Source organism: Falco rusticolus, chromosome 15, assembly GCF_015220075.1.
Source record: "Falco rusticolus isolate bFalRus1 chromosome 15, bFalRus1.pri, whole genome shotgun sequence".
NCBI lineage: Eukaryota > Metazoa > Chordata > Aves > Falconiformes > Falconidae > Falco > Falco rusticolus.
Genome location: NC_051201.1, coordinates 14,541,815 through 14,557,431, shown reverse-complemented (window position 1 = coordinate 14,557,431; position 15,617 = coordinate 14,541,815). Strand labels below are relative to the sequence as shown.

Below are 15,617 nucleotides of genomic sequence, written 5' to 3'. Positions count from 1 at the left end.
GTGGACCAATGGGAAAGGGGCAGGGCGGGGCGGCGCGGGCGGTGCAGTCACATGACGGTGCGCGGCGCTGCGGGGCGTTGCTGGCGGGGGCGGCTTGTGGCGGCGGCGCGATCATGGTGAGGGGCCGGGGCGGCGGGGGGCCGGGGCTCGGGGGCCGGGCCGCGGCGGGAGGCTGGCGGGCGCTGCGGCCCCTGGGAGCCGGCGTCGCCGCTGCCCTGTGTGCGGGTGGGAGGGGTCCGGCCCGCGGCCGCCGGTGGCCCAGGGGCAGGCCCGGCCTCGCTGGGCCTGGGGGCTGCCGCTCCAAGCTCCGTCAGCGACTGCGCTCGGGCGGGGACGGGCCTGGCCGCGCGGGGGGGCCGGAGCCGGGCCTGGGGGCCGCCGCTCGGCCCGGGCGGGGCTGAGGTGAGGGCCGGGCCCGTTGTGCCCGCGGTAACGGTTCGTGCTGCGGTCAGCGCCGCGGCGGCCGGGCGCTGCGAGTCGCCGCTGTGCCGGGTTGGGCCGAGGCGGGTGTCTCTGTTGGGGGGCAGCTGCAGCACCGGCCGCCGCAGTGGAGGCGCGTTGTGTCGCTGCCCCTGTCACAGATCTGGTTTCTGGCGCTTCTGGCGCCGTGCGTGTGTGGTGGTGTTGCCCGCGTTGCAGCCCGCCGTTCGGTCGTTCCTGACCCCCCGGGGCTGCTGTGCCAGGCTTCCCTCGCGGGCCTCCCCTACCTGCAGGCGAGGTGGGGTTGTGTTGGTGGGCCCAGCCCCAGGGAGCTGTTTGGGAGCAAATGTTGGTGTTTGCTAGAGAGGCAAACCTGAAATTGCGGCGTGGAAATAGCTCTTCTTCAGAAAAGCTTTTGCGTTTTCAATAAAAATAAGGGGATGCTCAAGTTTCCTAGTAAAATTGGAAAGTCTGTTTAGCGCGTCTTGTGTGCTATTCAATAAAATTATAAGCAGCCTAAGTGTGGAGTAGGAACTACTAACTATCTAGGCAGTGAGGCAAAGCCTGAGTGCTTTATAAAGCGGGGACTGCACAGTTCTTAGGCTTTTGGGACAGACTGTCTTTTTAAAGCTGTATGTCTCTTGGTACCAGTTTGATGCTATAACCTCTGGAGGTGTGTGAGAGGGCTGAACCTGTGAAGTTACTTGAAAGAAGACAAGAAAACATTTGATTGGGTGATGAGAGAAGCTGAATCTACATCAATAGCAGTCTGTGTCCCCATGTAAATACTTCGTGGTAGTCTTCAGCTGGAGAATGACACAACTTTCCTCTGCCTGTTGCTTCCCAGGGAACTGGCCTGAGACTTGTCTGGTTTCGTGTCCTCCTTTAAAGAATAGCTGATAACCAGGTGATTCAGAAAAAATAAATGTATAGGTGTTAAACGTGGGGGTAATCCACTCTACCAAATTAGGTTCCACTGCCATTTCCTTTGGCTGAGCTTGGTTTAAGCTGTGAAGCTGAATGACTTAGTATCTTTAACAGGATTTATTTTGAGAGGGCTCTGGCTGGTCTTGATCATCCCCTGAATAAGAAGTCTGGCCCCTTGATTCTTACTAACGTCTTTTGGCTGCTTGTGGCAGTAAATACCAATGTAAACATGTGAAAAATGTTTTTTTCTTTCTGGCTCATCTTTGAGATCCTGTACTGTGAGATGTAATAGAAGTTCTGGAGTTGCCGTCAGTATTTCAGAGTAGTAATTCCTATATAGAGTTAAACGCTTATGCATTTTTTGTTAATTCCAAGCAGTTCAGTGATTTCTACAGCAACGCATTGTGTGCATCCAGGCTTCATCTGTAAGCTGGTGGTTGTCCTGGTCCACTTCTGTAGCTAACCCATCTTCTGTCGTGGGTAACATTCATTTTAAATATCTTGGTGGTCACTGCTTGGCAGGCCGTTCTTATAAAATCCAACCAGGAGGAGGCAGAAAAACCTCCTCGGGTAAATCTCATTCGTTGTGGTACTATACACAAGTATGTGTACACAGGAGGAAAACTCATGTGTGGAAACAGGCTGTAAGCACATCAGCTATCTGAAGAATTCAAGTACTTAATCATTTGGAGATTAGATGAAAATGCACTTCAGAATGGAAGCAAAACCTTTTATTTTGTGTTATTTATACTCGGTGTCCAGCTTAAGATACCTGTGTTGCCAGAATACAGGCTATTTGGTAGGCTGCACAAACTTGCCTAGAGTTCTGCTGTATTTCAATACTACATAATTCTTTCTTTTGAGTACTGCAAGTTACCTGATTTTTTTTTTTTTAAGTGGCATGAGCATCTTAACTAGTCAACACATGGACCCAAAATAATAACTGTCTCCAGGGTGCAGTTAAGTGTCAAGTGCAAAACTAAGTATGAATCTTATGAAGTCTTTCCATGGAGCTGAGTGTTAGAAAGTAAGTAAATCATACACAGTAGGTGTAATGTTCACTTTGCATGTTCAGGAATAGTTGGCATTCTGAGGATAGGCACGGTCCAGAATGTTTGCTGCTGTGATAATACAGTTTTCTAATTGTTATCTGCAGCATAACTTGTATTACCCACTTTGATCAGCCAGGCAGTAGAGTTCTTCTAAGCTAGTTTGGGGTTTAAAAAATTTCTTGTTTTCCCAGGCAACTTACAGTTCACTAACCTTTAGTTAGAAAAAAGAAACAAAACTTGAAACAAACAAAAAAACCACATAAAACCCCTCACCTTACACCAAAAGCCAGCTCTCCTCATCCTGTGCTGAATTCAGCTGCTGTGTCTTGTGACTTCCATAACTTGCATGTGGTAATTTAAGATAGGCCTTTCTTCAAAGCTAGAAAAAGGGTATGGTCTCTTGTACAGAAACTGCAGCTCAAAGACTGTTCTCTATCCCTTCTCTAGTCACTTGCTTCCTTGTGGCTTCGGAGGAAAAAAGGTTAGGGAATGAGTAAAGCAGAAAGCTTGTGTTCATGTTGACTCTCCTTTTTTTTTTTTTTTAACCAATTGCTGTGTATTTAATGGGGGTCTTAATGGCTTCAAAATTGCTGTAAATTGCTTATGTAGTGTTCATGCAAGATTTTATACCTTATTGTACATGTTGTTGACAAAGCAGCAACATTCTGTGCCTTGATTATGGAGTATTGCTGCTCTTCTCCAATGTCAAAGCATCTTCCATTTCAAAAGCTTACGTTCAGGGTTCTTGTTTGTAGATTGGCATAGGACTTCACAGTGCAGTTGCATTTTTTGGTAAAATAGCACTTGAAAATACCACCTTGTGCAGTTAGGTTCCTAATTTGAAGTGGAAGATACAGAGCATAAACAGCTTTAGTCAATGTTGTTATCTGACAGAAAAACTAGTTTCTGGTTTGGTATGTGCTCTGCTGGCTGTCAGTGGTGGGCTTTTGCTGTTTGGTGTCTCTACTTCAGCTGCTTTTCCCCACAGCTTCCTCATGCAGGTATATGTATCAGGTTATGTGTATCTTGATGTGATCTTATGCATCACTTGATAATAACCAGGTTATATGTAGAAACCTCTATAGTTCTGTAGCTGAAAGTAGCATGCTTTCTGAAGTAGAAAGAAAATGGTAAGCTGGTAAATATTCAAACTGTGAAAGCTGAAAAGTAAGATAGAGTTGGAACTTTTTCAGTGGTACTGCTGTTAAGGTGTTTCCTCTTCGTATTGAAGTAAAGCTGCTACAAACATCACCTCAAGCTGCCACCATTGCATGCTTCTGGCACTCAGCAGTAGGTTATCAGCTGTGTGACTGAAATGCTGAGATTGTCTTTTCTTTAGATGTGAAGTACATACCCTTGTAGTAAAGACATCCTTATTTAGATCAATCACCTTCTCAGTCTTCAAATACAAACATATATGAATCTAATTTCTCTTTTAATCTTTAAGAAATACGGAAGGAAAAAAATTAATCTCTTGTGGTAACATGGAAATGCTTCTGTCTATGAATTCAGTTATGTACTTAATACAGTCCCAGTGTTGAATGCAGTGTGGGACCTTGCTACTCAATGTAGAGCAGAAATGGAAATACTACCAATATCTTACGTTGATGCAGATGGGATCTGATGCAAAGCTGACTCTGGCTCATCACAAATGGGAAGGCTAGGTCTGGCAGAGCAAGGCTCTGAAACTCCATTATTTCCCCAACTGTTGCTGAAAGGCAGGGGCTACAGTTGCATGAGAAAGCAGATAGCTTCAATTAGGTATTTCTGATGAGATAACCATTGGTATCATGTAAAGCATAGAAGCTATTATGCTTTAACTGGTGTTTTTCACGCCAAAAGTAAGGGAGCCGATGCACATGCACTCTTGCCAACTATTTCTTGGGGCTCTAGCAAATGTTTCAATCGGCGCTTTAATTTGGTGTCGCTGTCAAAAGGCCTTGTTTTTGTAGCCCTGCGTGCAGTGTTTTATCTGGTTGTAGGGTGAACTAGGTGAATGATAAGCTATCAACCATTTATTAATCAACTGAGCTAGTCTTCTAGTTTATTTGATGCTTTACAGCCTAAGTAGCTTTCTCAGCACTACATGTCCCGTGAACAACTAGGGGTGGAAGAGCAGGACTCGTAACTGTGTAAGTTAATGCCCATTAGGAGAAGGGGGCTTAGGAAGTTGTGGTTGATGTTAACATTACTGCACTGTTTCTAGCTGTGCTTTAATATAGAGAGATTTGGTGTGGTTGGAGCATATGGCATTCAGTTGAGTAGTGTTGTATCTTCTCTAAAGCACTACTGTGGGTTCAGGGAACTGCAGTGTGTGACAAATGTTCTGGCATAAACATAATTCAGCAAGTCTGTTACATGATGTTTTGATATTGATTGTTGCATACTAGTCCCAGCACTGTCATTTTCATTTTCTAGAAAGTCTGATCTGTAATGGAGTAAATAAAGCTTAGCAATTACAGTGAAGTTTTGCTGGCAGAACATACTAGCTTCACAGTTGGAGGTTTTCTAAGAGTGTAGAGTTATTGAATTGCCTGGAAAGTAGGATTTTCTAGCCATAGATTCTACTTTCACCTTTTGCTTAAATTGCTTTTTGGAAGACCTGCACTTTATGAGATTAATTATAGAGAGCACTTTCTAAGAGGTCCAGTTATTTATTAGTTGTGCATGGTTTGAAGGCACCAAGTTACTGAAGTGTTGGTTGGAAGGAACCTTTATCTCATAGTCATGCTTGTATCAGGATTATCACCAGTGTTAGATCAGATCAGCCTTAGTTTTTTCTAGCTGGGTAATTGAAAACCTTTAAGAGCAGAGTTTCACTGCGTGTGTGGGTGTTATCAGGTCATTGTCTGTTCTCTGTATGTGGAAAAGGGTAGTGGGGAGATACTGTCTGTGACTCTTACTAGGGGGATTCCAATTGCAGAACAAGAACCCAGTTAAATATGGAAGAACATGGGTGTGCTAAGGCTGCAATACTCCAGAACCATTAAGTTGCTGTTAAACTAAAACATCTCAATGTGGATGAAAAGATCACAAATTTTAATCTCAGTCCTCAAAAGATACTTGTGGAGACCCGAAGCATGGGATGTGTGGGAGAAGTTGGTACTGAAGATACTGTTTTCAAGAACACTAGACGGATGTAATTCATGGCCTGCTAGCTTGTAACAGATTTAGTTAAAAAGAGGAGACCAGGAACCTTCTGAACACAGCAGATGAGGGGAACAGGTATAAATAGTTAAAAGAATTTACTGAGGCTGCAGGCTCAGAGAACCTGCTGTACCAATTACCGAGTACATGGTATTTGTTAAGACTGGAGAAGATGTAACTGGGATGCAATATCAGTGCTTTCATCCCTGTCGATTATTTCAGAAGCCATCTGAAAACAAACTGCAGGATTGGGAGAGGCTGGGAAGCTCTAAGTTGATGCTGAAGACTGGGACCTAAACTATTGGTGGGTGGTGGTGTTTCCTTGTAACATGTTAGGAGGAAGGCTGGCTGCAGGTTGGGAGTACGTTTGGGGTTCTGATCCAAGTAAATTTGGACTAATTGGTAAACAAGTAAATTAGGTTATCCTAAAGATGCTCATAGAAATTAATCCCGTTGATCTGGTGTAGAGGGCAGGGAGCAGCTGGAGTAGGAAGAGGACTATTATAGCTTGTTTGAGGGGAAATCTAAGGTAGTAAGCAATGGATTTTATTATTATTACAAGAAAATGCAATATGATCCTTGCAAAGGTAAAAGATGTTGAAGGCCTGGAATGTGCCTCTTCCAGGAGAAGTTTAGAAGGTCACTGGGACAAGTAGGGGGCTTGAAGAGTTGTTGCTTCTCTGCAGTTTTCTATTGCCTTCTGCCAGTCAGTTCCCCCTTCTGGAAAGCACGAACTGTACTTTATCCTTTGCTTATCTGAAACTTGTTCTTAAGAGTTGTGTGGCTCATATAGCAGTTAATTGAGAACTTGTGAGTACAGGAAAGCACCTGTACAGTTGCAGTGCATGTGTGGTCTGGGCATTGCTTTGAAGCTCTGTGGAAAGAAGTAACAATGCTTCCACTCATTGTCGTGATTTCTTTGCATTCTCTTGAAGCTTTTTCTTGCCAGATACTTGCAGTGGATTCTTGGCCTCTAAATGTTAGAAGGGAGAAGTTGACCTTGTTGTGTCCCCATGGCTTTGCACTCCAAGAAGCAATGGTGCTCACAGGCTGCGCATAACTTATCTCCTCCCTGCCCTCAGGTTTTTGCAGAGTACTGGGAGCTTTCTCCCTTACATACACAGCTATTTCTGACAACTCGTGTGTGGTCACACTGCAGTGTCGCTTGCACTGATGTTCTAAACTACAGTAACCCAGTGTGAATAAAGTTATAACCAGCTTCATAAAAACAATTGTTCTGTTTTTGTTGTTTGTTGTGTTTTTTTTTTTCTTCCAGCCAACAACACAGCAATCTCCTCAGGATGAACAGGAAAAACTCCTGGATGAAGCCATTCAGGCTGTGAAGGTGCAGTCTTTCCAGATGAAGAGATGCCTGGTAAGAATGTGACTTGAAAATGCAATGAAGCTCCTTGTCTGCTAGGAGTAAAATAGTAAATCAATACTAATCTCTAGTGCTGTGAGGAAAATTAACCCTTTCTGCATCCTTCTGCCAGAGGCTTTGCAAATAAATGAGGCAGCTACTCGGAGAGGGTTGAGCCTTGAGTATTCTTTGAATGTGTTTTCTTAGTTTTGCTCCAGTATTTGACAAGATAAATTATAAAGATGCATCTTTATGATTTGTGCTTGCACTTAAGTAACCTAAACTGGGAATAACCTGCTATGGTATCAGAAGGTTATTGTTCAAATTCATTTTATATGGAACTATATGATGAGAAGCTATTCTTGTTTGTGTTCACCATACTGGTATTTTTTCTGTATAGGCTTTTCTTGGCATGAACCACAGACCATGAGACTAATAATGTAAAGTTACCTGCTACATAAGATAAATTTTGGAGTGATTAACTGTAGACTGATGCATGAATTCTTTTGTGACTGGGAAACACCACTGGCTAGGGTTGTGCTGAGATCTTTATCTTGAAATTGTAGTTGATACAGGCAGGCTTTGTCACCACACCTAGCTTTCTTGAGTTTGAGAAGCCTCTGTTTATTTGGAGAAGCTGCTGAAAGTTGCAATGAAAACTTAAATGTTCCCATATATTTTCATGTGGTTGGCCAAGCTAACTTTGCCATCAAATTACGGTAGCAAGAAAGGCAACACCTTTTCCAGTTTCTACTCTGTGGAGTGCTTTTGAAATCTTTGAAGTAGCTGCAGCTGAGCTTTTCACTGCTATCTGTGACTGAGTGTCAATATACTAAGTGGATCACACTAGCAATCCCTTCTGTTCTCCCCCCAAAACTTAATGCTGCTGCTTATAATGGGTTGAACAAGTATGTATAGGTGGTAGATTAGAAGTTTGTCTTGTATCTTGTGATGCCAGGTGATTATATGCATCAGAAGTGTAGGTTATATGCAGCTTAACAAACCATGGCTTTCAATAAGGTATTCTTGGGTGAGAAGTAGGGGAAGAGGAATCGAATTCTAACAGTGGTCTGCTGGCAGTGCAGATTCGCTGTCTACTAGAGGTTTCTTCATGAGATATGAACAAAACAACATACTATATTGACAGAGGGAGTCTGTTCTCTTTTGCTTGCTGGATAGAATCTGAGTGTTGGGTGGGAATTTATGCATAAGCAAAATTTCCTTTTAGTTTTTTCTACCATTAGTATTATAATTTATTACTGTAGTTCTGTCTTCGGGTAAGTCTCCTTACCACACTCAGGTATAATGTTCCACTTAATAAGGATGGGTAAGTACAAGCTAGATACTAAATAACTTGACTTAATTAGAATTATTGCTTTCCTGATGTTAGTCCCTGTGTGCTTTTTTAAAAAGCTGAAAGTGTAGCTTTCTAAAATACTGCAGCTGCCTAGTACTATTTCTGACTGACTACTCTTTCTTTCTTCCTCTAAAGGACAAAAACAAGCTCATGGATGCTCTGAAACATGCTTCCAACATGCTTGGTGAGCTGAGGACTTCTATGTTATCTCCAAAGAGCTATTATGAGCTCTGTATCCTTTGAAGAGGAAATGAATAGTTGAAATGCTGAATTTGGAATGAAGTGTTCATCTGCTTTTGGTACAATGGCATCTCGTTGGCCTCAGATATTTATTAGCATTTTTTTCCTTAGTATTCAGTTACCTGGATATATTGTAGAGAGCACACATTTCTTTGCTCGCTGTGGAAGTTTGTCTTTCCCCTTTAGTGCAAAGCAGGTCTTTAATGTCTTTCATATCTTCCTTTAGGAGGTTTCAGGAGTCTAGTTCTATGAAAATACCAGCTATGTAAAACAACTCTGCTTGCAGTATGGTACCCCAAACATCTGTAAAACCAACTCATATTTTGCTGGTATAAACAAATAAGATAATTATTGGTATAAGATGATAATGATCTTAGCTTCTGACCATAAGTTAGTGCCTTGATGTATTTACTTGTGCATAAGGTGGTATCTGAAGGAGAGCCTTTTTGTCAGACATGGGAATAGTATGAATATATTCAAATACTACTTTCTGCATGTGTGGATGATATTTTTCTGTGAACACAGTATGCCTTTGCTTTAGATACTCTGTTCAATCACATTAATTTGCTATCTATTTTGATTTAGGTTTTTTTTTTCCCCTCTAATATGCTAAAAATGACAATTGTAGTCTTGGGGTTAATTTTGCACATGTATCCCGATAGTGATTGTTGTTTCAGAAGTACTGCCTGCTTGGGCATGATTGTATTTGGTACAGCATCTTTCCTCCATGATGTGAATGAGCACATTACTAAGTAAATCTGTTGCAGACTTTCAAACTTAAAATCCTTAACTATGAGGAAAAGACATGGCAATTTCTGATGAACTACACTACTTGGAAGTCTACCTGACAGATGAATTTGCCAAAGGAAGGAAAGTGGCAGACCTTTATGAGCTAGTACAGTATGCTGGAAATATTATTCCAAGACTGTAAGTGTGTATATGTTAGTGTATATGTTTTTGGTTTGTTGTGGTGGTTTTTTTTAAACTGGTGAATAGTGGTCAGGCTCTGGGTTCAGGTAACGATTGACTCTGCATTCTTGCTTCACAGCAAGAAATCAGTTTGCAATGGTGAGTAGTATTTCTGTGTGTCTTAAGAGTGAATTGCTACAGGACTTCTGAGGTTTAGGCCGGGGTGCAGCTGCAGAAGGTCAGTTCTCCCTGCCAGCGTATTGATTTTGCACGTGACCAAGATGGAAGCACTTTCATCTTGGAATAAATTTAAGAGCTGGTCAGTGGAAAATTAACAAGTACCACATTCTGATCAGTGATACTGACTACACATTTATTAACTTTTTCTATTTTCTGTTAATGAACTTGTGTCTAAGGATCTGAGTCTTGGATCATCACAGTAGGTACTTCATAACTGTCTGTCTCTTTGGAGAGTAAGAAGTGTGAGAAGGAAGCTGAAAATGTCTGTAATTCTTAAAAGCTTTGTGTTTCTGAATATGTTGTTTTGGCTATGTGTTAGTGTGCTAGAGATGATATGGGAAGACTTATCTTTAGATATGTGACCGTTGGGCTGGAGTAGATCTCCTAGATATTCAGACTTCAGACTCAGATTTTCCTTGATACTTTTTAATTCCTGACTTTTGTGCCAGGAAGAGGCTTTGGAGACACCAGGCTGCATCCTCATGCAGTTTCTGGAGTCTGGGTAATGACTACCACAATATCTTCCCCCTTTGCGTGACCACTTGAGTTGTCTTCCTGCCTGCTTGGTGTAGCCCCTATTTTTGCCTGGTGGATGCTTCTGGTGCTTTCATGGAGGTTCTGCACACATCCGCGTGTGAGGCAGAGAAATGTGCAGAGAGGGTTGAAGCCTCTAAACCAAGTATGTGAAGGTTCTGAGCATTATGGTTTTTTTCTCTTAAGCTGAAGGGGAGTCTGCATATACTGGAGCGCCAGTCCTTTGCATCTTGCGTATTCCTTCTACCTGTTGCTTAATATAGAGATGCTGAAGGAATGAGTACATACTCGGGGATCTCCAAAGAGCGTAACGCCTATCCTGCTAGACTACAGTGTGCAAGAGGCTTAACTGCTTCATCATAGCAGGTTACTTATCTATATGTGCCAGAGCTGTTTTCCAGCTTATTGGAGTGCTGGAAGTATTGATGCTGCTCTGAGAGCATTCAGGACTCCATGCATGCTAAGCGTTTACACGTTCAATGTATAAAGCATTGTAATGAGGTCAAGTGGCTGTTCAGACATGCTGTGCTCTGTTGCAGAGGAGAATAGGAGTTGAAAACTGACTAAATATCCAGAATTATCCAGACCTAGAATGCTTTGGTAATACTGCCAGGATGGAAGAAAGGAACTGTTCCCTATTAAGTGTGATATTGTTACTTTACAATTTATTGTTTGATTCTGTGCCTTTTGCAGGTATCTCCTGATAACAGTAGGTGTTGTCTATGTCAAGTCATTTCCACAGTCCAGGAAAGATATTTTGAAAGACCTGGTGGAGATGTGTCGTGGTGTACAGCATCCTCTTAGAGGCCTCTTTCTTAGAAACTATCTCCTGCAGTGTACGAGGAATATCTTACCAGATGAAGGCGAGCAAGCAGAGTAAGAAAGATGGGCTGTAACTTTACAAAAATTACTGGGTTTTTTTCTGTATGGACCTAATGAAAATTTTCTGTATGACTTCAGGCTTGAGAAAAGTAGATACTTTAGAGCACTATGAACTTGACAGATATTTTGTCCATTAAGAGTTCCTTTCCAGACTAAGGTTTCTCACAAGTGAGGATATGCACCTTTCTTATGAACCTAGATATCCTACCACATGCTTCCTGACCCTCCCACCTTCTTAAAAATTGGATATTCACCAATGGATGGAAGAATGAATACCTCTAACAAGCTTTTCCTGTTTCTAACCTGTTCTCAATTGCAGCGAAGAGACTACTGGGGACATCAGTGATTCAATGGATTTTGTGCTGCTGAACTTTGCTGAGATGAACAAGCTTTGGGTGCGAATGCAACACCAGGGCCATAGTCGGGACAGAGAGAAAAGAGAGCGAGAAAGGCAGGAACTGAGAATCCTAGTAGGAACAAACCTGGTTCGCCTCAGTCAGTTGGAAGGTGTTAATGTGGAGCGATACAAGCAGGTGGGATGTCTGGCCATCCTTTCTGACTTCTGTTACTTTTTCGAATGAAACCGGTTTGGACTCCAGATCGGCAGCTTGAAGCATTAACAGCTATGCTAAAAGTTCAGTAATCCAGGTGCTTCTTGAACTCTTCACCTGAGGATAAGTTCTGAATGCTAATGAAACTGTATAATGTGTTGTGAGGCTAAGGATGTGACTCATGCATTTTTCCTATAAGCTTGTTTGTAATTTGACAAGAAATCTTAAAACTCCTTTCCTGAATCCTGTTTTACTTATAAAATAATTAGCTGGTTCAAGGAATATGTATGCATACAGCATATACGTACACATGATAGACTTTAAAAGTTAAATGAAGCTATGCTTCCCAAAGCATTCAAGAGAACTGTTATTGTATGAAATGATAGTCAAGTAAATATATTACTTAGAAGTCTGTTCCCTTGTAAGTTCTACCATATAGCTGCTGGAAACAACTTGAGTGGTACTGCTGAGACACTCAATAGTGTTATGTGCCAGCAAAGGTAGTAGCACTGATTTACTAAACCCAAACTTGGAGGTCATATAGTGTACAAAAAGGTCAGATGCTGGAGACCAGTAGATTTTTTTTTTTTTCTGAAGGATGGAACTGCTGAAAATTGGGGCTTTTTATCAGAAAGCCTTTATGTAAAGAATAAGCTGCAATATGTTAGAAATATTGCTCTGCTTGGATTAAATGCATATGTGTGAATATAAACTTAGTAATTGTAAAATCACTGCAAGACTTTTTTTTTTTTTTTTCCTAATCTAGATCGTTCTGCCTGGAATATTGGAGCAAGTTGTAAACTGCAGAGATGCTTTAGCTCAGGAGTATCTCATGGAGTGCATCATACAGGTGAGCTGCTTAAATTCAGTTGCAGTGATGGGACACGGGTACTTACTCCTATAATTTTTATCACATTCATGCTACTTTCAGCTCTTCCTTATGAACTGGAAAGCTTCCTGGGACTCTGACATAGTGGCTTGTCCCATATTTTTTTACTGGATGGGCAGAGTGGAGATTAATCCATGTTGTGTTCCTTCTGTGGCAGAAGTTTGTAAGCATCTGAGCAGCGGTGCTTGCAGTATGAATTGTAATAGGTAGCTGGGCCCTCAAGTTACTCATTCGTCTTGCATCTCTTGCTTTGTGCATTTACCCAGTCAGGGTCAGCTTGGGGAACCCTAAAGCATTTGTAGGCCAGACCCTGTTTACTATGTGGCTGTCTGCTTTAGAATTACTTTGTTGCATTTTACTGCTGTGTAACAATGGGCAAATTCAGTTTATAACTTGATGACTATTGATCTAAAACTTCAGGTTTTCCCAGATGAATTTCACCTCCAAACCCTGAACCCATTTCTCAGAGCCTGTGCTGAGCTGCACCAAAATGTGAATGTGAAAAATATAATTATTGCTTTAATTGACAGGTGAGTGACCAAGGGGGTGGAAATTGGCTCAAAATTAAGTTTTGTGTTGTGCACAAGCAGATGATAATTCTTCTACCATTTGAAAGCTTTCCATTTTTGATATCACTTACCTTCACTGTTTCTGCATCTTTATCAGCTTAACTAAGGCTGTGGAGAACATTATTTCCATAGCTTCTGCTCTCTGGACCCTGCTTCTGCAACTTCCAGTGAGACTTGCTTTAAGGACTGATTAAAACTTTTCAACAGATTAAGCCAGGAAACAACCTCTTTAGGATTGATGAATTTTGTGTTTCTGAAATAAAGTGGCAGCACTGTTCTGCTTTGACCAAAAGCCTTATTACTCAGTTACCTCTTGAAAGCTTGAAGATCCTAATGACTAAATCATTTATCAAGGGTGCTGTACCTTGCAGTTTTGATCAGAGAATATAACATAAGCCTGTTCAGGAAAGAGCGAGTAGGAAATGGAACTACCTTCTTAGTTTACTGTTACCTTCCTTGCTGTTCTCCCCAAAGTGTGTTTTTCCTGTGGAGGGACTGCTTGCACTGAAGTCAGATATGGGAGAGAAAACATAACTCACATAGGTTGGAAGAAATCTTTTAAGATCAAACTGAATTTTTGATTTGTATCCTGAAAGGAAACAACGCAGATTATCAATGAGGACTTGTACTTCGTTACTGCAGAAAGAAAGTACACTTCCATGTTTTTCTGGAACCTCGAAAAAGCCTTGTCCTTGCATTTGCACACAAACATACGTACTGCTGTATATCTGGTCTGTATACCAATGTCTGTGCTTCAGTTACCATAGGGATCTTTAGTCCCACTGGCATTTGGCAGTGAGTAGACTTGTGACTTGGTTTCTTTATCTTCTGTAATGCCTGGAGGTGGAGCATGTATGTCAGGCACGATTGGTGTAACTTAAGGTCTTGAATTTTTTACTTAACAAATACTTAGATTTTTTTCAAGGTTGTGTCAGATCTGTTCGTTCAGGACTTTGGTCTTATTGTATTATTGCAGTAATTTGTGCATTTGGCAGGGAAGCAGCTCTGCCTTCATCCAGAGAAGTTCCCAGGAATTCATTGGTTTCCTCCACTGTGCGGTGGCTGTTTTGTTCATAATTTTATTTGCTTTAAAAAAATGCACAAAAGCCACAAAACCCCCAAATCGCAAGAAACATTGCTTTAATAATCTAATTTCTTAAACTGTCTATCTTGAGACTCCTTTCAGCAAAGATCGCAGGATCTTTTGCTAGGTTCTTATGTTAGTGTGTAGCAATGCAATTCTTGCAAGAAGGCTTTCCTCCGGTAGTTTTTGCTGTCATGTCTACTGAGATGGCTTAAACAGCTTTGGTAGTGCCTCCACAGTAAGCTTGCTATTCTTACTGTTACAAACAACAGCAAGCAACTGACGAGCAGTGAACCTGCCGTCCTCCTAGTCTTACTGCTGCTGTGTTTTGTTGGGCCACTAACGGTGTCTTCCAGAGCCTTCTCATTGAGCTGTCGGACAAGGGTAGAATGGTGGTGGTGTGATGATTATCTTTGTAGTATGGCAACTTGTGCTTTTGGCTGTAACGTTGCTGCAAGTGTTGGAGGATATGAGCGGATCTGTTCATGGGATCCCTGCATGTAGGGAAGGTGTTGCTCTTGTGTTTGGATGGGGGTTGTTAGGAACAATTGTTACGCCTTTCAGGATTGTGAAGGTAAGATGTGAATCTGCCCCATACAGGTAGTGCCTGTTGGCATTTCTCATCTTTATTTCAGCTGGCATGGGATAATTGAAACTGAACATCAGTGACTACTGAGGAAGCTTGTGAAGCTTTAGTCCCTATTCCCATGGGGGTTTCCTGTTAAAGGAATCTTTCTGCAAATAGCCTTGCTGCTTTGGGATCTCTTCTTGCCTTACTAAAGCATTCACAGCTTTTAATTATGCTGCCATCTGCCTGCAACTTGATCATACTTTGTAGCATGCTGGCCTTACCCTCTGAGCTTTTGCCAAGAAGAGCTGCCTTGTCCCTTTGAGAAAAGGCAGTGATTGTTCCTTACTTTAGAAAGTCTGGTACCACCCTCATGAAGTGTAAGAGTAGTTCAGTGTCTGTTTTTCCTGGCAGTGAAGGTTTTTGGCACCTCAGCCTTTTCCTACCTGTCTTTTTGTTTCAGACCCAAAGTTCATTTAGAATCAAAGTTTAGAGACCTGTAAGAAGTAACTTAAAAAATTTTAGTTGGATACCTCTTTCTAAATATTTTTGTTGGCCTTTCTATAATTCAAAATAGAATAATCCTTTAATGATTAGAAAGCGAAGATAGCAATGCTGAGCTTTATAAGGGGATCGCTGGCCCTTCTTATAGCAATCTTCTCATCTTGTATCTGATTCCTGCGGAAGTGGTGGTTGGCATGACTTTCTCCTGTTACCGATAGAGATAGCTCTACAACGTCTTTTGGCTGCTTGCTGGATAGCAGTCTCTTGCTTTGTTTTTTTCCAAAAAAAGTTTTCTTGTCCACTTCAAATTTACTTTATGTTTCGCTATTTGCAAACAGTTCAAGTCCCAAACCTGTTGGTCTGTCTTTGGAGACAAAACATAGT

The 15,617-nt window shown here is 41.8% G+C and overlaps 1 protein-coding gene across 2 annotated transcripts in view; it reads left to right on the top strand.

The window, feature by feature from the left end:
• The first annotated feature begins 39 nt into the window (after positions 1–39).
• VPS35 (VPS35 retromer complex component) overlaps positions 40–15,617 on the top strand; it is a 25,501-nt gene continuing 9,923 nt past the window's right edge. The window contains exons 1-8 of one of the 2 annotated variants that reach the window (XM_037408782.1): positions 40–116; positions 6,823–6,921; positions 8,399–8,495; positions 9,307–9,430; positions 10,880–11,062; positions 11,388–11,601; positions 12,386–12,469; positions 12,929–13,038. In XM_037408782.1, coding sequence (XP_037264679.1) covers positions 114–116; positions 6,823–6,921; positions 8,399–8,495; positions 9,307–9,430; positions 10,880–11,062; positions 11,388–11,601; positions 12,386–12,469; positions 12,929–13,038 — 914 coding nt within the window. In that variant the 5' untranslated portion in view covers positions 40–113. The remainder of the gene's footprint in view (positions 117–6,822; positions 6,922–8,398; positions 8,496–9,306; positions 9,431–10,879; positions 11,063–11,387; positions 11,602–12,385; positions 12,470–12,928; positions 13,039–15,617) is intronic. The other variant, XM_037408781.1, reaches the window with a different exon arrangement.